The 24,488-nt window shown below is 45.3% G+C and overlaps 1 protein-coding gene across 1 annotated transcript in view; it reads left to right on the forward strand.

The window, feature by feature from the left end:
* The window catches only part of Map2k1 (mitogen-activated protein kinase kinase 1), a 79,587-nt gene that overhangs the window by 50,378 nt on the left and 4,721 nt on the right, over positions 1 to 24,488 (forward strand). Inside the window, exons 6-9 of the mRNA XM_076850985.2 lie at positions 16,749 to 16,873; positions 19,197 to 19,398; positions 21,028 to 21,092; positions 24,420 to 24,481. Of these exons, the coding sequence (XP_076707100.1) occupies positions 16,749 to 16,873; positions 19,197 to 19,398; positions 21,028 to 21,092; positions 24,420 to 24,481 (454 nt within the window). The remainder of the gene's footprint in view (positions 1 to 16,748; positions 16,874 to 19,196; positions 19,399 to 21,027; positions 21,093 to 24,419; positions 24,482 to 24,488) is intronic.

Consider the following 24,488-nt stretch of genomic DNA (forward strand, 5'->3'; position numbering starts at 1 on the left):
TCAGGAAAACAGAGGCTACCAAAAATGTTGTAAAGATTAAGACAATACAAAGCACTTGAAATAATGTTTGACACATAGTTGGCACTTAATAAATGTTAACTGCTGCTTAGTAGATGGATTAGTAGGTTTTTTTGGGTGGGTACTAGGGATTGAACCTGGGGGCACTTAACCACATCACCAGCTGTGCACCCCCCACCCCCCCTTTTTAATGCAGTGTCTTGTTAAGTTGCTTAGAGCCTTTCTTAGTTGCTGAGGCTGGCTCTGAACTTGTGATCCTTCTGCATCAGTGTCCTGAGCCGCTGATTACAGGTGTGCACCACTGTGCCCTGCATGGATTAGTAGAGATTTTTAAATGATCACCAGTGCTGGGTACAGTGGCACATGCCAGTAATCTCAGCAACTTGGGAGGATGTGGGAGAAAGATCACAAATTCAAGGCCAGCCTCAGCAACTTAGCAAGGCCCTAAGCAACTTAGTGAAACCCTGTTTCAAAATTTAAAGGACTAGAGATATGACTCAGTGGGAGAGCCCCCCTGGGTCTAATCCCCAGTACCACCAAGTAAATAAATAAACAAATAAATAAATAAATAACAAATTACCAGCAACAGAAACCATCCTGACTTGGTTTAATTTTCTTAAAACTTATGCATTAGAAGGATTCTGAGGAAGCTAGAGAAGCCCTTTTTTTTTTTGGGGGGGGTACTAGGGTTTGAACTCAGGGGCACTCAAACCCTATTTTGTATTTTATTTAGAGACGGGGTCTCATTAAGTTGCTTAGCACCTCGGTGTTGCTGAGAATGGCTTTGAACTTGTGATCCTCCTGCTTCAGCCTCCTGAGCTGCTGGGATTACTGATTTGCGCCACTGCATCCCATTTAAAGAATCCATTGAGGGCTGGGGTTGTGGCTCAGCAGTAGAGCAATTGCCTAGCATGTGCAAGGCCTTGGGTTCGATCCTCAGCACCACATAAAAATAAATAAAATAAAGGTCCAACTACAACTAAATAAATAAATATATATAAATATAAATAAATATATATATATATATAAAAAAAAATAAAAAGAATTCATTGAGAAACTGAACCTATAGACTAATTTGGCAGGAAGCCAGGCTTTGCTGGTTGGGGAGCTGATTCACTAGAGCAGAAAAGCAACCACCCTAGTTCACAATTATCATAGTGCTGCTGCTGCTGCCTCTGGGCCTGTTGGTTCTTTTCACTCTTACTGTGGGGTGGGGTGGGCTGTGGGTTCACCAACTCCTGAACCTAGAGGGGTCCAGGATCAGTGCCTCTGAAGCATCTGCTCCCACAATAATTATGAAGGTGGGCTGGGGATCTAGCTCAGTTAGTAGAGCACTTGCCTCACATGCACAAGGCACTGGGTTCAATCCCCAGCACCACAAAAACAAAACAAAACAAATAATTATGAAGGTATCAGGGGACACCATTCTTTCCTGCTGAGTGTTGTGGGCAGGTTGACACCTCATTTTCAAGACTAGCTTAGGAACTTCGGGTTTTAAATTATTAGGTTGGAAGTGATTTCTAGATGCGCTCTGCTGTAAGTAAAACTAATGTACAAGAACAAAAAAATAAGTAAAAATAATGAAAAATTGTTTTACAAAAAGAATTCAGTGTTCACTTTAGGATCCTTCAAATATCAGTTCTCATAGAAACTTCCAAATTATGTCAACTCGATTAGAATATTTCTCTTTAGGGATATGCCATTAACCTAAAGCTAGGCATACCTGCATTTGAAATTAATAATAATAATAGTAATAATAATTATTATTATTTTGTGGTGCTGAGGATTGAACCCAGGGCCTTGTGCATGCAAGGCAAGCACTCTACCCACTGAGCTATATCCCCAGCCCGACAATAAAGTACAATAATGGTATTTAAAGGAAGACCAAATGATTTGGGGTAGCATTTGGATATGGTTTTTCCAGCTAGGGTGGTACATACCTTTCTTCAACTGGGTGAATATGTCCTGGTCCTAGTGTAGTATCTTGCATTGTTGTAAACATGGACAGCTTTCTTACATATGTAGCATGTCTACAACAAATGGGAATCTAGAGATAAGCAGGTTCTCATCATTCTTTTTTTTAATTGGCGGGTGGGTAATTGGAATTAATCCCAGGGGCACTTAACCACTGAGCCACATTCCTAGCCACCACTCCTCACCCATTTTTTAAAATTTAGAAACTGTGTTGCTGAGTTGCTTAGGACCTTGCTAAGTTGCATAGGTTGGTTTTGAACTCACAATCCTCCTGCTTCAGCCTCCCTAGTTGCTGGCATTATAGGCATGTGTACCACTGTGCCTGGCTCATCCTCATTCTAGAGTGACTCATTGACAGGGTTTCTTGAGCAGATAGGTACCGCCAGCTATTCTGGATTTCATCCATGGTGAACTGGTCCCCTGTAATGTCTTCTGGTATTGTCAGGTCATGGTATTCTCTTTCCCCTGGGTATTCAAAGAGAGAAACAATCCTGTGGCTCACTGTGGTACATGTGTTTTATGGCCTGCTGATCAGGGCATGGGTGTGAGGTCTATGACCGCTCTGGAAGTATGAGTTTCTTTTTTTAAATTTTTTAAAACGTTATATTTATTTTTTAGTTATAGGTGTACACAGTATCTTTTTATTTTATTTTTATGTGGTGCTGAGGATCAAACCCAGTGCCTCACGCATGCTAGGCAAGCGCTCTACCTCTGACCCACAACCCCAGCCCCTGGAAGTATGAGTTTCGTCTGAAGTCGCTGTATGACTTTCTGGTGAATGGCCATAAATAGGTAACTCTATATGCTCCTCACCCCTCTCCTCATAGTCTCTTCCCCATCTGAGACAAGTAATTCATATTTGTAAAATATTTATAGAATACCTGCCAAGTGTAAGACACTGGATGAATCATTATGGAGGCCATAAAGATGGCTCATAAATTGAATTGTGTCTTCCAGAGGAAAGATGTATCTACAGATGACACTAGTATATGGTGGAACATAACCATTGTCATTTTTATGCATGAATCATTACTTTATCAACTTTCAAATAGAATATGATGTGACATAATTTATTAGTCAGAATTCTTTGGTTGTGTCAGAACTCAAGGATGTGTTCGCTTAAGTCACCACGAAGTCTGAAGACAGGGATGAAGATGGGGTTGAAATGACAGACTCAGAATTCTTGTCACCTCTTGGCCTTGCTCATTCTAGTGTGGGTTTGTTTCCCTTTTAGGCAGGTTCTCTTTACTGAGGACTGGATGGACCTCACTAATCGCAGACATATTTAGACCTTAGTGCTCCCTATCCCAGAGAAAGAATTTCACTTGATCTCCCCAGCATCCAGATTCCTACTGGACCCACTGGTTTACTCTGATTGGCTGTGGTGGGAGTGTCTTCCCATGTTGGGCCCATTGCTGTGCCCAGGGCCCTAGAGGGTAAGCCACTGTGAGTTACATGCTCAGCACCTTGGTGGGATTAATGATTGACACCCTAGCAGAAAGTCTTGGTGTTTGAGTAGGAATATATCCCAAATAAAAAATGGGGAGGTTCTTTTTGTTTTGTTTTGTTTTGTTTTACTAGAAGATAGGAGGAGGGGATGGATACTGAAAGCAAGCAAATTTTAAAGAGAAGGAAAAAAAGTAGGCAAAGAATGTAACTCAGTGGTAGAGTGCAGGCCCAGCAAGTGTGAAGTCTGGGGTTCCAGCCCCAAGAAAAAAAGAAAAGAAACGTTTTTCCATGAGAAATACTTTTAAACATTGGGTCAAAAATACAAAAAAACTATCAACATAGAGTCAAAACAGTAATCAAGCAGTTGCAGCAAGAGTGGGCAACAGGCCCACTGGCCATGCCTGGGCTGCTGTCTTGATTTCATATGAATTGTAAACTAAAAATGGCTTTCAAAATTTTGGAACATGCGACAAATGTCCATTCAGATTTTTGTGTCCATTTTATGGACATTTTATGAAGTTTGTTGGAACACAGCCATGCTTATTTGCTTAAGTGTTATCCATGGCTGCTTTTGTGCCATCATGGCAAATTGAACAGCTGCCTTTGAAAGAGATGACTGTGTGGCTCACAAATTGAAATAATAATTTACTCTCTAGTCCTTTACAGAAAAAGCTTCCTGAAAACTGAGGTAAGAGAAAGAATTCCTTGAGAGAAAACTTTAGAATTTAAGCACAAAACTCAGCTTTGATTCACCAGCTTTAAGTTCTTGAGGAAAACCTGATATATGACATAGGTTGGAAAGAGTATTTTTTTTTCTGACCCTGGACCTCTGAAAAGAATTAGTCATGATCCCCAGCTCTGAGGTTGTGGGTGGGGGAGAAGAAGGAAAAAAGAGAAAGAAAGGAAAAGGGTTAGGGGAGAGAGAGGGAAAGAGAGAGACTGTTAGTGTCAGTTACAAAAATTTCTCTGTGGTATTTCTTTTTACTATGGTAGATCAAAGGTCCATTTCAGCTCTGAGTTAGAGTTCGAGGTAGAGAGGGTGCTAGGCTGCAGCCCTGTCTTATGCTATTTAAAGCAGTGATTTATATCACCACCATGCCATTCCTTTTAGACTACTTTAATTATCAAGGCCTCATTTTGATCAAGACCCTGAAGAAGCATTACATGAATTAGGTCAACAAGGATTCCATACAACTTAGCCTGTGAATTATTTGTGCCTTGGAGTTGCCGGCTGATAAATATCAATACACGCTAAGAACAGTTTAAAATTATGCCTTGTTTTTCTTTTCCGTTCACAGACTCTGTGTAACCTGCCTGATCTTTATGCCCAGTATTGAATTAGTAGCCTGGGCCTATAGCATACTGAGAAAGCCAGCCTGGATTTTTAAGGAGATACAACCAATAATCTGAGCAAGCTGTGGATGGATTATACCAGAATGGCATAGACCTTGGGGCCATCCTGCTTGGAATGCACTCCAAAAGAGTTCCTGATGCCTAGGATAGAGAGTTATATAAAACTGGGGATTTCAGGTCAGAATGAGATTTAAGGCTTTTGCAGACTGTTATGAGAGTGTTCTCAGTTCCTAGCTCCTGCGAGAGCTGAGTCTCCAAAGTACCTCAGGTGGCCCAGCAACAGCCTCTGCCTTTGGGGTCCTTAGCAAATTTTTCACCACTTCATTCAGGTATGCTGGTGCTAAAAGGCAAGATCTGAAGTGGATCAAGTTTGTTGTCTTGTCGTTTTATGGCTGTTTGCAGCAGACTGGCATGTGATGGTTTTTTGAGCTGCAGAAGCTGCAGTTCTTACTAGACACTGTCCTGTCTGTCTTGGCTTTTGTGGCCTCTTGCACGGTTTCCCTGAGCGGAAAGTCAGGGTGGCCCTGTCTCCCCCAGCCATCTGGCCTGAGGCTATACCCAAGGTTCCTTCTCAAGTAGTCTGTGTGTGTTCCAAGGCATATCATCTGCTCCCTTAACTGGGAGGTTGCCCATCACATGCATGCAGTAGCCCTTCCTTTGCCTACACATCTCATCTCATAGCTATGTGGAAGATAGCTTCAAGAGGACAGTGAATTGACATGCTGTCTAGACTCCCCTGCCTTCCGCACAGAGAGAAACAGTTAACCATTCTCTTGGTTAGAAATGTCTCATTCTCTCTAGAATAATCTCAACTGCTAGACTCACAGGGATGGATTATAGTTGCAGATGAGTTTGTCTCAAAGTTCCTCAGGAGAGACTGACAGGATGGGAGGAGGAGTGCTTAGAGGAGAAAGAGTTCTTCCTCATATCCCTTTTGGGAAGCATCAGAGAGGAGGTGGTATTTGAGCTGGACTTGAAAACATAGGTAAAAGTGGCGCGTGTGGCAATGTTGGGGGAAGGAAGTCCAGGTAGAGGGAAACACAAAGGCAGGAAAACAGACTTATCCAACAGGAAATTGCAGTCATTTGAATTGTCTAGAACACAGGGTCCCTGATGGCTTGGGGCAGAACAAAATAAGGATAGTTGAAATACCAGGAAGGGTCTTCGCAGCCATGTTCAGGGACTGGGTTTTAGCATGGTAACAGGAAGCAGTGGAATCTTCCTGCACAGGGAAGAGAGGTTAGCTATCCTTTGAGGAAGAGGACTCTGGCTGCTATGGCCAAGGTGATCTGGAGTGGAGAGAGATCACTTAGGAAGCTGCCGCCATGGCACAATGAAGAGACACAAGGGGACACAAGGGGGTGAAGTAGTCAGGGTTTATTCTAGAAGTCTCTGGAGAGCAGAGATCAGGTACTGGGGTGGGAAGGTGGAGAAGTGGCAAGCAGACTTGACTGTGGCCCTTGTCGGAAGTTGTGGTAAGAGGGAGCTGAGGCTGTACCTGGTGACCCCTGGAGAGCTGTGTCCTATTCCCTCCTGCACCATAGAGCCTCATTCTAAGGGAAACCTGGCTGGAACTGCCATTATCTTTAGTTATAGATTTCTGTAACTTCCTGGAGGGACCTGCACCCTGAGAGCTGGTTTGATTTAGAATCTGGTCACCTGATGAACTAGGGGTAGATTTTATTAACCACTACCCAAAGCAAGGGGGGAACCCGGCTCATGATGCCCAATGCTATAGAGAAACAACAGGAGAATCTGTGGTGCATCTCAGCTTGAGGGTGGGGGCCAGCTTAAGGCTTGATGATACCAAATTAGAGCCAAATGTGGTGAATGTTTCTATTTGGAAGTACACATTTCTAGGTTTATTGTGGGAGTGAAGTTCTTACTGCCCCACTAAGCTGTGAACATTGCTGTTAGGTGGTGGTGGCTGCCTCTGAATATCTGGGGAGCTGATGCCCAGCAAATGGCCTCAGATCCACTGTGTCTTCTCACTTTAGCACCCTGGCTGCTGATGGAACCTTGTGGAAGGCTTCTAGCTCCCACCCTACAAAGAAAAAAATGGTGGTTATAAATGAAATAAGATGGGAAATGAAAGGGTATTGTTGAGGCCGGGTGATTGAGTACATGGTTACTATCTCTACTTTTGTATTTGGATCTTTTCAGACAAAATATTTAACTAAAAGAAGGTGGCGTACATTCTGGCCTAATAAGTGACTTACAGGTTAATAACCCCCAGGATTCCAAAGAGACTGAATCTTGTGGACCAACAGTTACTAGGTAAATAAATAAATAAAGAATTAAAAAAAAAAAAAACACATAAAGAACAACAACAACAACAAAAAACAGTTACTAGGGGTGGTTCCCGTCTGGGAGTTGGGCTTTGTCCTAGGGAGGACTGTTGGCTACAAGACAGAAACCAACATGAGCCAGTATTAACAGAAGAGAGGATTCCTTATAAGAATCTAGAGAGTCCTGAGGGAGCCCAAGGGCTAGACATAGTCTGTGCCCAGGAAGGGACCAGGACAGGGACCTTAAGGCCACTAGAATCCCAGGCAACCTCTGCTCTCTTTGCTTCTCTGTCCACGGGTGGAAGGAAGGCAGCAGCCCTCAGCATTTAGCCTGCATTGAGTTTCTTCCAGACTCAGCCCAAGCCACTTGCCAGGTCCTTGAACTACACAGCAAAAACTTACAGCCATTGGGGCTCCTCCCTAGAGGTTCAGGAGGTCATTCCAGGGATGCATTTGAGCCAGGCAGCCCTTCCCTTGCTCCCTGTAACCAGAAGATTAGGAGGATGTTGGACATATGCAAATAGGGAAGACTGGCTTTGAGACTAATGAGCAAATGATTCAGACATGCAGAGGGTACCAGGGAGCCACGTAGATCCTCCATGTATTGATGGGGATCTTGCAGGCAAGAGCCAGGCTGAGAAGGAGCCTCATTCTTTATGTCACTTGGGTTTTTTCTCAAATAAATGATAGCTTTTTCCCCCCCTCCTAGCTGAAGAAGCCACTGAACTTTTAAGTCTGTGCTTTCCACGTATAACTTCTGCATTTATTGAGTACTTAGGATTTGCCAGACACAGATAGGAATTACTTTTCCCACCTAACACTCAAGGAAAGGTTCAGAGAGGTTCTGTAACGTGGCTGTGGTCAGCTAGTGAATGGTGGAGTTCAGATTCAAACATCAGATCTCACTACTCCAAAGTTAGTGGTGCTGTCTCCACACCACAGAAACGTCCTATTTACTAATGTAATTTATGGAAAGGATCAGTGGGCATTAGGGTTCTTGAGGGTTTTTTTTTTTGTGGGAAGATGTTGGAGGTTTAGCTAACCAAATCTCAGGAAGGATAGAGATGCAGTTGGTTGACTTGAGAGATAATTTTGTAGAGGAACTAAAATGCCATTAACTCTTATGCTTCCATTAGAAGGTACTTATAAAAGACATGGGTAGGTACTTATAAAAGACCGGGGATATGGCTCAGTGAGTGCTTGCCTAGCATGCCTGAGGCCCTGGGTTCAATCCCCAGCACATGCTTGCGTGCATGCACGCGCGTACACACACACACACACACACACACACACACACACACACACACTCACACACTGTTGTTAGCTGTTTTTCTCATTTGTTTCTCTTTCTATGTTGGCTCTATTCTCTCAGGCCAGCTGCCTCTCTAGACTGTAACCCTTGCTTCTGGCTTCATAGTCTCTTACCATAAAGGGATGAGCTCTTCCTGGCTTCATCTTGGTAATTCTGAGGGAGGACTCTGATTAACGTGGATGGGTCAAGTGCCCACACCTGCTGGCAACCTTTAGTGGGGATGGGAGGTACAAGTGGCCCAGCCTGGCTGGGGGCTGCCCTGTGTTCAGGGAACAGGGTTCTCTGATCCTCATTCTCCACAGTGGGTGTGAGGAAAGAGAATCTTCCCCAACGGTGTGCATGGAGGAGAAACGGGGCTCCTCAGTAGACTAACCGGGGACTGCCTCTTATGTGTCACTGGACACTTCGTTCTAAGAGTTCTGAGTTTGTTCCTTAGGGACCTGCCCAGAGCTAACTAGGAGTGACTGGTGAGTAGCCTCCTCACCGTTTTTTCTGGACTTCTTGATGAAATATGCTGAGCTGTGACCCAGGCACAAATCCTGGGTCACCTTAAACATACTGGCCTTACTACAAATTCTCTTAAATTCTCCATTTAAAAATTAACAGATTTCCATGTGACTTGTCCCCTTTTACCAAGGTCTTTTCTTTCATTCTGTTGAGCACAATTAGCTTTCATTAAGTCAAAACAAGTTTTGAGATAATTTCTGCTCTTGAATAGCATATGAAAAGTATCCAAGTTAGTAAACATGGTGTTCCTGTCAGTAGGTGGTTGATTGGCTTTTTTTTCCTCCCAGGTAACCCAAATAGTCTAGAGAGGGAAATGTGCTGCTAGAATGTAGGTTGGTTGGTTAGCTTGTTTCTTCTAATTCTTATCTTTCCTTCTTGCTTTTTTTTTTTTTTTTTTTTTTTTTGTACTGGGGATTAAACCCAGGGTCCTCTGCCACTGAGCCATATCCCCAGCCTTTTTTATTTTGAGACAGGGTCTCCCTAAGTTGTGGAGCCTGGCCTCAAATTTGCAGTCCTCCTTCCTCAGCCTCTCAACTTGCTGGGACAGGTGTGTGCCACTGCACTCAGCTGAATGCAGGTTTCTTTTAATGGAAAGGATACTTTTTGATCTTTGGTGAGAGACTTCATTATGGATTTCCCTACCCTAACTTGGGATTGCTCTGCCAGGTGTTACTACGGGGATATTAGAAATGTGTCAGGAAATCTAGGGCCCATAGCTTTTTCCTTTACTGCCCCGCTTTCTTTTCCTTTCTTTTATTACACCCACCTCTCCTTACCCCGTCCATCTGAGTGTAACCGCTTTGAATGACATGTGCTAACAAAACCAAGCCGTGAACTCTTGCATCATCATCTCATGTTTAAGTGTCAGATTTTGTTCCTTTTGGTCCAGGGATGAGCAGTGAATTGTCAGGGAGGGGTGCATGAGGTTAGAGAACAAAAACATGTCAAAACTAATGAATCTTGGAGGGGAAGGAGGGAAAACTTTTCAAATGCAATTGCTGGGCTTGGTTGTAAGAATCTTGAAAATGGAGGAGATAAAATTAGTGGCTTGTTAGGACCTGACAGGCATGCTCCTCCTCCCAGAGCTCCCTGCTGGAACAAGGTTGTTCATCAGAAGGAGGTGGGAAATGAGCTCTAGTTCCTGTTGCTAGCAGGGCTCTGCAGTTAGATGTGTTGGAAGGGAATGGGCTGTGCTAAGGAAGAGCCATCATGCTCACTTGCTAAACCAGGGTGCAGTGTTTTCTCTCACAACCGGATTTGCAGGATTTCAGCATACCCCAAGTCAGATGTGGTTCCCAGAAATAGAGCTTATTGCCTCTGTAATGAGAGTGACTTCTTCCCCAAGCCACAGCTTCCTAATAATGGCTTCCCTGAACTTTTGGGGCACAGCTCCTGGTGGTTTGCCATGAGCTCTGCTGCCTGGGCCCCAACTATCTGGGTTCTGGCAAGAGCACTCTCTCAGGAGTCTAGAACCCTCTCCCTACTGTACAGCCTTGCTGGGACGACTCCATGCTGAGCCTTATTTCTCCTCATCTTTGGGCAGGGGCTCATGATGCCTCCCTCACGCCATTATGATGAGGATTAAAGAAGAGAATGTGTTAAAAAGACCTGGCCTCATAGGTGCCCCAGAACCAGAGCTGGGTGGGTTTCTCCCTGGGTCTGCTGGGCTCTGTTGAACCCCATCCCTCAGTCTTCCAGCTGCATCCATTTTCACTCACTGAGAAGGGGAGGGAGGGGAGAGCCCAAGCCTTTTATCAGCACTCTTGGGGAAGGAAGTTTGGGTGGGAAAAGGGGGTTACAGGCTAACTAACTGAAGGGTTTGGGATTTTCTCTGAGTTTGAATTATCTTTGCTACATAGTTAACTTCCTGAGGCCATGGGTAGCTGCATCCAAGGCAGCTCCCTTTTTTCTTCTGCTTTCCATCTTTAGAGAAAGGTTCTTAAGACTCCACCAAAGATGCTAGGAAGAAGTCCTTTGAAACCATTTAAAAAGTCACCATTTAAAAAGAAAATCTCCCTTGCAGCTGGAGGTGTATACCCAGTAGTAGAACACTTGCCTCATGTGCCCAAGTCCCTGGATTTGATCCTCAGCACAGTAAAGTTTTTTTTTTTTTTTTAATCTCATTTGCTTTTTTCTTTCTTTTTTAAAAACTTCAACTCTCACTTATCTAAGATCATCTTGCTTTTGGATCCAGCCTTTGTCACAGATGGGCTAGTTGAGCTTCCATGTGTCACTCTGCTTGTTTCTCAGTGGGCCCTTGCTCCTTGCCTTGCACTTTTCTGATTTTCTTGTGCTTCCCGCTGCCGCAGCTCTCTTCTGCCCTTCTGCTCCTCCATGCTCCTCCATCTTGTCTTAGAGAATGCAGCTTCCTTCATTATTACCCAAATAAACAAGATGACATTGAGGAGCCAGGCATGGTGGCACATACCTGTATTTAGAGCGACCTGGAAGGATGAGGCAGGATATCATAAGTTCAAGGCCAGCCTCAACAACTGAATGAGACCCTGTCTCAAAATAATAAAGAGTGCTGGGGATATAGCTCAGTGGTAGAGTGCTTTTCCTAGTACGCACTTGTTCCCCAGCACCACAAATAAATAAGAAGAAAGAAAATGACCTAGATGGAATCTGCTAGAGGTCTGCCATGCACCTTGGTTTGTCTGGCTGCTGTGCCTTCTCGGCTGGCTTCAGAAGGGCTCTGATTCCAGCTGCTTGGTAGAATTTAGACCATATCTCTGTCTGGCTGTCACCAGCATACCTGTGTGCACATACATGTTCTTGTTATTATTGGATTCCATCACCCTGCCCCTTGAAGACAGTGCCCTTTTTATGTATTGCTCCATGCAGGCATGTTATAAAAGTATTTGTAGAATAAATGGCCCTCAAATTATTTATCCAAACCCTTGTTTTAGAGTGGCAAAAAAAAAAAATGCTCAGAATATATGCTCTAAGGGAAAATTCAGGGGGCTTTGAACAGTGGTCATATCTGGGGTAGAAGATTTCAGAAGAAAATACTTTATTCCCTTTATTTTTTCATACAATCTCCTTGTTCTTATATGTGTACTTTGTTTTTTGGTGTGGGGGAGTGAACCAGTGCCTTACACAAGCTGGGGAAGCGCTCTGCCAACCCTCATCTGCTCATTTTTGGGGAAGGAGGGTTTGCCCATTGTTGCAGAGAAGGAGCAGCATTGGGTATCCCAACTCAGCATATTGTGGGATTCCTGGGAAAACCTACCAACCTGGGAGTCTAGTGGGTGGTGGATGCTTCTTCCAGAATGTAGTCTGGCCTGCTTTTTGCTGAGGCTCCTCACATCACTTCTTCATATTGAAGGATCAGAAAGAGAAACTGAGAATCAGGCATGGTAGCACACACCTGTAATCCCAGTGGCTCAGGAGGCTGAGGCAGAAAGGTCAAATCTGAGGCCAGCCTCAGCAACTGAGTGAGATTCTGTGTCAAAAATTAATAGGGCTGGGCATGTAACACCCCTGTATTCAATCCCTAGTGGAAGAAAGAGAGACAGACAGAGAGAGACACACACACTGAGGTCTGGAAGAGGCCTGAGGGACTGGGCCTATCATTTGAACCACCTTGAGAGATCTGTTAGGACAGTATGAGAGGAAGCCCAGATAAATCCCCCTGGACTCCAGGAATGAGGCAGTATCTCATGTTGGGAAGAGGACTCAAAAGAAGCAAGCAATGGAGGTAACAGAGGGGATGGAAAGGAGGATTTTCAGATGTAGGGACCAGCAGAAAGAAGGTGAGGAGGCGACACACCCTTGTACAGTGGCAGTCTGAGAGGCAGACCAGCCTGGACTGGGAGTAGGTGGCTAAGGAGACATCTTGAGGGTGAAGAATTGGTGGAAGGCTGAGAAAGCCAGGAAAAGGGTCTTGGACTGTGCTCTCAGGCAGAGGGTGAGCCATAGCAACAGGGACTCTGTGGTTGGAGTTCTGGTTGCCACAGACAGGGTGGAAGAGAATGGTTGGGAGGGGCTGGCTCCAGTGTGAAGCTGTTCCAGGTGCTGATAGAGATCAGGAAGTGAACTCTGGACCTTATCTGACATCATATACTTCTTTTCTGCTTCCAGAGGAGTGCAGCTTGGCTGGGGCTTCCTGAGGGTGGGGTGGGGAAGGAGAGCATGTTCTGGCTTGGCTGCTCCAGCAGCATACTGGAGTTGAGTGAGTTGGTGTGTCCAGGTCACCAGGAGGGGCCTTGTGCAGTGCATCTGGCTCCCAAATCCTGTGTTCCAGCAGGGAAAACCCTCCAGGGGATCCCTCTCCTTCCCTCCACTGCCATTGATCTCTGCAGCCTCCCAGGCAGTGTTGTTGCTGGGGTGGGTGCAGGGAGCTGGAGATGACAGTCTGGGTGGTGGTGGGGGAGCAGTGTTATGTAAGTTTGAACAGGAGGCTTGCTTGCCATGTGAGTAGAAATCAGATGCAAGGACAGCTAGAGGCAGTGCAGCCACTCCCGTGAGCGCAGCTGCACCAGAGAAGGGCTGCGCCAGCAGAGGAGGGCTGGGGCCAGGAGGAGGAGAGGGGACACCTGGTTCCGTGAACTGCTGGCCTTGGAGGGCAGCCTGTGAAATCATCAGTCTGTATTCCTCTGGTTCAGTGTGTTGTTTATATGCTGTTCTTGATCACTTTGATCCTGGTCTTCATTTTGTGATGTTTCAAGAGCTGCAGTTGTCACCACTTTACTGATGGCACATTACAACCCAGAGAAGTGAAATCTAGCTCAAGGCTGCACGTAGAGCAGGTGACAGGACCAGGATTTGAATACAGGCCTCCTGCCCCTTTACCCAGTGCTCCTTTCTAGCTCCCAAACAAGGTCTCACAGACCACACCTCACAGGCCATGGGAGCTTTGGGGATGGGTAAGGGAGTGTGGCTGGTGTGCTCAGCACCCAGAAGAAAGGCTGTGGCATGTGGTGGGGCGTATGAAAGAGGGGACTCATGTGGGACTCATGTTGGACTGCCTGTCTATCCCTACATTCCAGCAGGCATGTCACACACCTCTCTCTTCCCAGTTTGGTCCTATTTTGTAGTGTCCTATTCCATATGCCGAGCAAGTGGTTTCCAGGAATTTGTCCTCTAAAAGTGGCACTGAGGGATTTTTTCATATGTTCTATTATAGGATCCTTATTACTTTCAGTAAAGCTGCTGGGCTTGCTCCTTGGCTGAAAGTGTTTGTTGGGACCTGTCCTACACTAGGCTGGGGGAAGGAACAGTTAGTTCCTCATCTCCCAAAACTTTTTCGTATAATTCTCCAGAAGGCCACGTGCTCCCTCCCTCTCTGTCCCAGTCATTACCAAGTGTTCTACAGAGGTCTACCTTCACCAGCCATCACAGCTGCACCCTTCACTCTCTGGTTTCATGTATTTTTATTTTCTTCATGGCCCATGAAACTCCCTGAAATTACACATTTGTTCATTGATTTATTCATTGTCTCCTCACACTAAAATTTAAGCTTCGTGACAGTGGGGACTTGATCAGTTTGTTCACCTCTGTGTGCCTGGAAGCTTGCAGAGTACCTGCATGTGGTTGGTTCTCTGTAACTATTAGTGGCAGAAGAATATGGCAGCAAGGCTGGTGGGAGGCAGATAGGTTCAGATGTCAGAAGGTCTGGATTCTGCTTCTAGCTTTACTCGGATTTTGCTCTGTGACCTTGAATAAGCCTCTGGACCCTTTGGGCTTAGACTTTTTGTCTCTACCATGAAGGGCAGAACTGGATGCCCTTTAAGGCCCCTCCTGGTGTCTGTGCCTTGACACCTGTGGTAGGTTGGGGTTGTCCAGAGGTTTGTCCATCTCCTGTGCTCCTTGCGAAAGCCTGGCCTGGATCTGAATGCTGTGTGTGGGGACAAGATGAGGGCTGGGACTTAGAAAGAGCACGCCATGGCTGTGTGGGTATACCTGTGTATATGCTAGCTTGCGTGTGCCCATGGTGAGTTTGGATCTGTGCATTGGACAAGAGTTTCTGGAGCATCTACCATGTGCCCAGCATTGTCCTGGCTCACCTTAGAGTGGTGAGGAGGGCAGACAGCCAGTGCCCTGCTGGAGCTGTTGGCGGTGGAGAGAGGCAGGAGATGAGTTGTGTGGGAGAGGGGTTTGCTGGGAGATTAAAGGTAATTTTTTTTTTTTCAATTTGCTCTTGGAAGGATACTCAAATAGACCTGTTAGGATCTGTTGATTCATGTGGAAGAGTATTGAAGGGAAAATAATGAAATGTTAATAATTGCTCTGGCAGGTTGGAATTATTTGTGGCTTGGGTTTTTTCCTCTGATTTTTTTTCAGATGTTCTATTATAGTGTCCATATTACTTTCAGTAAAGATTCCCTGTTATGCTGGGGTTGTAGCTCAGTGGTAGGGCACCCATATGCCTGGCATATAGGTGGCCCTGAATTCAATCCATAGCATCACACACACAAAAAGATTACCTGTCATGGTTTAGGATTGTTCTCCTGACGTTGCCTGCCCTTGAGTGACTCTCTCACTGTTTTTTGATGTCTGCTCACAAAACCCTGGCCTGGGGACTCCAAGTCCCAGCCTGGGTTTGCCCACCTGTAAATCAAGACAATGACCCTGGTCTGTCCATTTCATAGTTGTCTGATCAAAGGAGATGGTGGGAGAAAAGACATGTGAAAGGTTATTGCTCTCTGCAGACAAAGGGCCAGTGGCCTGTTTTTGGTGGCAGCAGAAGGTGTGGAATGTGGGGTGGTATTGCGAACCTAGGGACTTGAGTAGACCTTATGCTGGCATATTGCCTTGACTCTGAGGAGCATCTTTCAGGCCTCTGAGTTCTCTGGCCTTGAGTAGCTAGGGGCTCACCTTGACTAACAGAGCAGGTATAGGTGAGTTGACTTTTAGGTAAGTGACTTCAGTGAAAGAAAATCACAAGTCAGCACCCACTCCATGCTTTGTGCTTGGTACAGAGGTCAACAATAGAAATTCCTGCCCTTATTAAGTCTTTGATTGCAGCCTCAGCGAGCATATAGTTCTTGTTATTTATGTTTTCTGCTTCTCATACCTTCCACCCATAGATCTGTGTCCTACCAGCAAGGATACTTGAATGTTTTAGTTAGCTTTTTCAGTACTGGGACTAAAAGACCTGACCAGAACAATTTTAAAGGAAGAAAAGTTTATTTAAGGGCTTACAGTTTCAGAGGTCTTAGTCCAAAGGATGGCCAGCTCCATTCCTCTGGGCTTGAGGTGAGGCTGAACATCATGGTGAAAGTGTGTGGCAGAAGGAAGCAGCTCACATGGTGATTAGGAAGCAAAGAGAGAGACTCCACTTTCCAGATAACAAAATGTATACCCCATAGCCATGCCCCTAATAAACCACTTCCTCCAGCCACACCCCACCTGCCTCCGGTTACCACTCAATTAATCCATCAGGGATTAATTCATTGATTAGGTTAAGGCTACACCCCAATCATTTCTCCTCCAAACCTTCTTGCATTGTCTCACACATGAGCTTTTGTGGGGCACCTCACATCCAAACCATTAACATTGAAGCAATAGACTTTCAAATCTTGACTATTCATGAGGACTAACTCCTTTCCATGGGTCGTTTGGCCAAGCCTGAATCCTTAAAGGGTAGAAAGAAATCTACTGGCTTTTTTTCCCAGCAGCTAATCATTTCATTCCCTGACAGTCCTTCCTTGGACCCTGAAAAAGGGGGAAATAAGGAACTCTGGTGTCCAGTATTTGCAAGCCAAGGGCTGCCTCTGATGGGAGACTGGGGTGTTGTCCTGGACTCACTGTCTACGCTGGCCTTTTTAGGGAACATTGACTGTTCTCCCCAACCCAGGCTCCTTATGTCAGTTCCTTACTTTTCTATTTTTTCTTTCCTACAGATGTCAAGCCATCCAACATCCTAGTCAACTCCCGTGGGGAGATCAAGCTCTGTGACTTTGGGGTCAGCGGGCAGCTCATTGACTCCATGGCCAACTCCTTCGTGGGCACAAGGTCCTACATGTCGGTACGAATAGCAGGTCACCTTTCTTGAGTTTCTCAGCTGGTCAGAGATAGGAGCCAAATGGTTACCTTCCCTGTGGAGCCAGGGAGTTGTGATGGGTGATGATGGGTGGGGGACAAGAAATGAGGGATGAGGCACAATGGTCCTCCCTGAGGAGTTGAAGTCTAACAGGAAGATACTTGGCCTTTCATGGATCTAGGTACATAATTGGAGTCTTTTAACTCATTAGGAGACATTGTACTATCCCAGATTCAGAGCTTGGCTTCTATTCCAAAGAGACAGTTCTAGCTAGATGTCTTTACCTGATTGTTTACAGACCCTCACACCCAACAAGTTCAGACATGACTGCACTCCAAACTGTCCTACCTTTTCCTTTCCTATTAGCGGTAAATAGCATTATTGTGTCCAAGGCAGAAGTTGACTTAACCTCCCTTTCTAGCTCCCCGTTCTTTTAACATCTAGTACCCCCAACTCCTGAGTTTGTTTAGAGTTGTTTCCTCCATCTTGCCTCTTTCCCTCCTCACTACACGTCGACTTCTACCTCTGCCTCTCACTGTAGCCCACCCGGTCTCCTGGCTGGAGGCTCTGCTCTAGTTCAGCCATCTTGGGGATCTTCCCTCCTTCAACACTCCATCTTGGGGGTATTTCTTCCTGCTCACAACTCTGCTGGCTCCCAGTGCCACCAGAGTGCTGTGGCTGTCCCACACCCATGGCTACATCAACACAGGATCATTTTCTTTCCCCTTAGAAGGCTGTAAGTGACTCTCTTGTCCTTGGCATCGGCATGGGATCTGACATGTGCAGGTGTTGAGGGAAGGCTGGGTGAGAGGGGGAATGTCAGCTGACTGAAGGGAAAGGTGGGAACATGAGTCTGGGTGAGTGCTGACCCAATTCTGCTGGGTCAGAGTGGGTGGTCTTTACAGAAGCTGAAGTAAGTGCAGCCAGTGATTGTGAAGATGAGCTCAGAGGCCCAGGAGACCTTAACATGCACAGTATTTTATGTGCTCTTTGTCAAAGCACTTTTACATCCTTAAATGGTCTCATTTGATCCATGCAGTTGTTCCATCGAGGATAGAGCATAGTTCCCATTTCAGAAGTGAGGAACTCTAGATTAGAAGAGTTAAGAGAACAACTACATAACTTGCCAAGCCAGGATTGAAAGCCAACTCCTGCACTTATCCTCATTCCCACTTGCTGGCCCCTCCCCTGCTGTCAACACCACTCAACACTGCTTGACACATGTCCCCATCCCTCTGTACTCCAATGACCCATGGTGAGCTCTCTTATGCTCTCTTTGCTTGTCGTCTCCTCATCACTTCTTCCCTAAGTGGATCATAACTAAATAGCTGGCACCCTGGGCCCTTCAATTGCCAGCTTTCAAGTTCAAAATCAATTAATTGGCCCTGGGACTTATTGATCCAGGGTTTACTGGTTGGGTTTTTGTGGTTACATGGTCAGTTCCAAAATAGTTCAGCGTTAGAGTTAGTGAAAAATCCTATGGGAGAAGTTAATTCAGTCTAAATAAATGAACTATGGTCAGAATAAAGATTTTATGGTAGGATTTTTGAAATTGTGTACTACTTGAAATAATGCTTAGTAAAAATAATGGTTTTTGTAGCACTATATACTTTTTTTCTCCTTGAGTCTTCCCACCAAATATATTTATATTTCCCAATATCAAACTGTTTATATAGAATTTTGCAGTATCTGACATGTTTTCATTTGATTTGACCTCAATAACACTAGTAAAAAGGGTGGGTATTTTGTTATGTTGTTGTTACTGTTTTTACCATCAGCAGCCCTCCCCCATTTTATAGATGAAGAAACTGAGGTTCACATCTCATAGCTTGTAAGTCCCGGGGTTGGGACCTGACCTCAGATCCTTTGTTTCTTGTACCCACGGCATTACTTCATTCATACCCATGTTTCACAAGCTTCCTATTTTAGACTCAGGTGACAAGATGAGCTTCTCATGGTGGGCTTGGGAGAGGCTGCCCTGTACATGCAAGTCAGTGGCCAGAATGAACAAAGCTGGAACCACAGGCTGAAGTGGTAGTTGGGGCCCAGCGGGTTGGATGCTGTCAGCTTAGTGTGTGTTATAAGGGATACAGTGAGGAGGGGTCAGAACCATGAAACCAGCTAGGATTTGCTAAGTATGACATTTGGAGGCAAATGGGAGGTGAGATTCAAGATGTTTGTGGGACTCTTCAAACAGGATGTGAGCATGTGAGCTGCCCAGAGGAAGGGACAGAAGAAGATAAAACATTAGCGAACCAAAGGTCGTGCTTAGTTCAGCTGATGATAACTGTTTCTGTCTCTTCTGCAGCCAGAAAGACTCCAGGGGACTCATTACTCAGTGCAGTCGGACATCTGGAGCATGGGGCTCTCTCTGGTGGAAATGGCAGTGGGGAGGTACCCCATCCCTCCTCCAGATGCCAAGGAGCTGGAGCTGATGTTTGGGTGCCAGGTGGAGGGAGATGCAGCTGAGACACCCCCCAGGCCCAGGACACCTGGGAGGCCCCTTAGCTGTGAGTGGCCTGCTGTGTCTCCAGTTTGAACTGTGGGGTCCCTTGTTGTAAGGGGTTTCTGGAGGGCAGACTCTCTGTACATTCTGCCAGCACTGCTTCTCTTTCTCGATGCCAGGCTGGGGCCAGGGGGAAGCAGCAGGGGTTTTCAGGTAAGAGCAGAAAATTATCATAACCATGAACAGTTTCCCACCATTTGTTGAGTACCTCTATGTTCTAGGTGCTGTGCTTATTAGCAGTTTATATACATTAATTTTCTTTTTAGTCAAGACAGTTTTGGTAGATTTGTTTTTACTGAGATAAAATTCACATAACACAACATTGACATTTTAAAATACATGTGGCCCCTGAGGCTGGCCTGTACCTCTGGGATGTGAAAAGAAGAAACTCAGGTTCAGGAAGAATTAAAGCTAAGTCAAGTATAGCTCAGTGATAGAACACTTGGCTAGCATACGAAAGGCCTGGGTTCAGTCCCCAGCATTATAGGAGAGAGGTGATCAACAACACCACACACAACTAAATCCTTTAGTTGTTTAGTCATTATATTATTTCACATAATATAAAGGAGGAGAAATGGGCAGATGTATTTATTACCTATGTCTGCTTTACAAAACTTTGTACTTAATATGGCACAGTGGCACATGCCTGCAATCCCAGCAACTTGGGTAGCTAAGATAGAAGGATTGCAAGTTTACGGTCAGCTTCAGCAACTTAGACCCTGTCTCAAACTAAAAAATAAAAAGGGCTGGGGAGGTAGCTTATTTCAGTTCCCATTACTGGATAAAGAAAGGTAACTCAAGGCTGGGGTTGTGGCTCAGTGATAGAGCACTTGCCTAGCATGTGCAAGGCCCTGGGTTCGATCCTTGGCACCACATAAAAATAAATAAATAAAGATATTGTGTCCAAATACAACCAAAAAAAATTAAAAAAAAAAAGATAACTCAATACTTTATCTCAGAGGTCACCTGATTTGCCCAAAGTCACAAATGTAGGATATAGCAGAGACCAGACTCATATTCTGACCAGGTGACTCTGAAAGGAAAGTGAGAAAGGGAGAGCTGTGCGGGCGAGAAATGTAGGACAGAGACCAGAGTTCCACACAAAGGTTTATTTGTCAAGCTGACAAATAAAGGCCATCCCTCTGTAGAGTGGAGAGAGGCCCTGAGATGTTTGGGTGTTCAGCTTTTGTGGGGTAAGGGTTTGGAGTTGTAGTTGTGGTGCTAGGGGATGGGCTTGGGAGTGCTTGCCTCAGAGCTAGGCGGGTGGGGAATACCATGGGGTTGGCTTAGGTTGATGGCACCATGGTGCTTTCCAGAGTCAAGGGGTCCTGGGCTTCTGGAATTGGCTTAGGGTTATGGTACCCTGGGGTAGGTCACTAATGGAAGGAGTTTGGGTAGGAGGAAGTACAGGAAAGTAAAACCAATAAAATGGTGATTAACATTTAAGATGGCTGCTTGAATGTTAAATCAGTACTCTATACTGTGGCCTTTGCTAGTTCCTTCTTATCTGTGAGTGATCTGTTTATTGTCATAACCCTGTTCTGGGTCCATGCCCAGCCCCTTGCCCCATTGATAAGTGATCATCTGTGTGTTTCTGAGAACTGTTTTCTTTTTCCCTTTTGTAAAATTGTAGCATATGGAATGGACAGTCGACCTCCCATGGCAATTTTTGAGTTGTTGGATTACATAGTCAATGAGGTAAGTAAGTATAGCCTGGTGTCCTTGACCTTGGAATTTATTCACTCCCCTTAAGAAAATACCCATTGTCCTGGGTGGTAGCGCATACCTGTGTCTCAGCTATTTGGGAGACAAGGCAGGAGGATTGCCTGTTCAAGGCCAGTCTGGGCAACTTAGCGAAACCTTGTCTCCAAATAAAAAATAAAGCGTGGGGAAGTAACTCAGTGGTTGAGTGCCCCTTGGTTCAATCCCCACTCCTGCCCATCCCCAATCCCCACTCCTGCCCATCCCCAATCCCCACTCCTACCCCTGCCCCAATAGCCATGACTGAGTTGCCTGGGAGACCTGGAAGTTGTTCCCACAGTATGGCCTCCAGGATGTTTGTGTTCTGGTTTATGCCTCCTGCTGCTGAAAACATTGACTGGTTTAGAAACTACAGGAGTGTTCCCAGTCCCCCACTTCCATCCCCTCCCCACATCTTCCTGTAGCTCTGAGTCCTTCCTTTCCAAGATTCAGGAGGCTTCAGCTTGCTCCTTTACATACTCTTGTGCCTTCATTCACCAACTTCTCTAGTGTACTTACTATATACCAAGCACTGTGACGGGGATAGTAGGCCAGGGATACAAAGATGGAAAATAAAATCTATAGTCTTGAAAACTAATTGGGAGGGAGAAGCAAGGCAAATGTATGTATAATTGCATTGTAGGGTTTTTGCTTATAAGAGCTGTTTAAAAGCTAGGAAAAATGGGGCACAGTGGTGCAGGCCTGTAATCTCAGTGGCTTGGGAAGCTGAGGCAGGAGGATGCCAAGTTCAAAGCCAGCCTCAGCAATTTAGTGAGACCCTAAGCAATTCAGGGAGACCCTGTCTCTAAATAAAATACAAAAATGGCTGGGGATGTGGCTCAGTGGGTAAGTGTACCTGAGTTCAATCCCCCGTACAAAAAAAAGCTAGGAAAATTAAATTAAAATGAGTGTGGAAATAGATATAGAACATATTCATAAATTGTGTGAAAGCAGCAAATAACAAAATAGTATGTATGCTATTATCAGTTAATGAACTATATGTGTATATATGTGCCTATAAAGTCTGGGAAGGAATAAAATAGATTGGTTTTCTCTAAGTGAAATTAAAGATAATATTTTCTTATTGCTTTTGGCCAACTTTAACCACAAAGAACTCACATACTTGTGAAATATATGCCAGTAAGTTTAAATGACAAAAGGATCAAGGAAGGAACATATGGAGAATCATTCATCAAACTTGGGTTTGGGGTGTTGGGAAGCTGGTGAGGAGCCCCAAGGTTCTCACAGGAGGTGGGGGCGTGGCTGGTGGGCAGGACAGGATTTTAGGGGAGACAGTAGGGCCAGCATTCCTGGATTCAGGAACAGCCTTGGTAGTCGAAGGGGCAAGTCCTGGCATGTTTGGGAAGTAGCTGTGGTGTCAGATATAGTATGACTTCATTCTTACCTTTTTTTTTTTTTTTTTTAGAGAGAGAGAGAGAGAGTTTTTAAATATTTATTTTTTTAGTTTTTTGGCAGACACAACATCTTTGTTTGTATGTGGTGCTGAGGATCGAACCTGGGCTGCACGCATGCCAGGCAAGAGCTACCGCTTGAGCCACATCCCCAGCCCCTCATTCTTATCTTGTCTTCCTCAGTAAACCAGCAGAATGCCTTCTTAATACTTTCTTTCTTACCATTCTCTGAAACCAGACCCTAGAGGTCTCAAAAATGTCACCTGGTCTATTACAAACTCATCAGGGAAAATCATGGTTTGCCCTGGAGGCTAATAAATCATTCTCACTGGTTCAGGGCACTAGGGTATTTACCTCTTTTTGCATTCTACAAAGCTTTAGACTAAAGCAATGTGGGATGAAGAAAAGAAGTTTGGGTTCTGATCCTTGCGGCTTAAGGTTTTAAGGAAGCCAGAGCATGTTGTGTTTCTGGACTCAGGAAAAAGCCATCCATCCCCTACTGCTGGGGATGCTGCTCTGCATGGTTCTGGGTTCCTGGGAGTCCTATTGAGAGGGGACTTGCACTGGTGCTGCTTTCTTCCATGTTTTCCTACTCAGTTCTTCCAAGCACTGTTGAGATGGGCCATATTGGTTTTATCTTCTTCATACAGGTGAAGAAACTGAGGCTCCAAGGAAAAAAGTAGCTCAGGTCTCCCCCGTTAGTGCCCTAGTGCTCTTTTTTACCACCTACTCCCAATACCCACCTCCTGCCCAACCCCCATGCCTCCACCCCCTACCTCCCAGGAGCCTTTGCTGGCACACGTTCCTATCCTGCCTGGCCCCTCCCACAGAGAAGGAATGGAAGCTGGCCTGTGTACCTCTATTCCCCCATTCCCCCTCAGCAGCAGGGACAGCCTGCAGGGTAGTGCTTGCTCTGAGTCACTGTTCCCAAGAGCTGGGCTGCAGTTAGCCTTAGGTCAGACTGACAGAACCTTCAGGGGAGAGGGCTAGGCTGGACTTTTTGGTAGGTGGTGTCAGTGTTTTTATCATTTTCGGTTTGAGATGGGGTCTAAGTTGCCCAGGCTTGTCCTGAATTCCTGGATTCAAATGACCTCCCTCAGTCACTAGAGTAGCTAAGGCTAGAGCTGTTTCATTTTTAATTTTGAATCACCTGTTGATTTTAGGCCACAGAGCAATGACATCCTAGGCACTGGGGTCAGCTTATTCCAAGGAAGCTACACACAAGTTCCCAGCACAGGTCACATAAATGCACTTAGATTTCTTGGACTGCCTGGAGCATCATGAACCTGTGCAGCCCTGAACAATTGCCATGGGAACATAAGATCTGTGGCCAGTGTCAGAGGCCTGAAAAACGGCCTCATTTCTGGAGTATACAGGCAACATTCTTCCAGATTGACCAACCCTCTGCTAGTTAATGTTTTATTAACCTTTCTCTGCCTCCCCAGGGTTCAGAGAAGGGATTTTTTTTTTTCCCCTCCTTTTTAAAGCTTGCTCCTGCAGGCCTGATCCATGTCTGGTGGTTTGCACACCCCCTAGCTGTTGTTGTTAGAATTACTGGTGATGTTTCCATGCCACATGTCAGAGTTCAAAGGGTTCCAGAGATCAGTAGGCACAACTTCCTCATTTTAAAATTAAGAAAAGACTGAGGCCACAGAGGTTCACTGATTTTTTTTCTTTCATCAGATGAATGAATAGTAAAGTATAATGTGGTCCCAATTTTAACTGTGCTGTGTGAGACCATTGGGTCCAACAGGGTGACCCAGCAGGCTTTGTTTTTGACTGGGGCACAGCACTGCCCAGAGGTAGGGCTGGGATGGGAAGAGATGGCTGGAGCAGGGTCTAACATTTCTCATGTCTTGACATGTGTTTGCAGCCGCCTCCAAAACTGCCCAGTGGAGTATTCAGTCTGGAATTTCAAGATTTTGTGAATAAATGGTGAGTT

The sequence above is a fragment of the Callospermophilus lateralis genome, chromosome 3 (assembly GCF_048772815.1).
Source record: "Callospermophilus lateralis isolate mCalLat2 chromosome 3, mCalLat2.hap1, whole genome shotgun sequence".
Taxonomy (NCBI): domain Eukaryota; kingdom Metazoa; phylum Chordata; class Mammalia; order Rodentia; family Sciuridae; genus Callospermophilus; species Callospermophilus lateralis.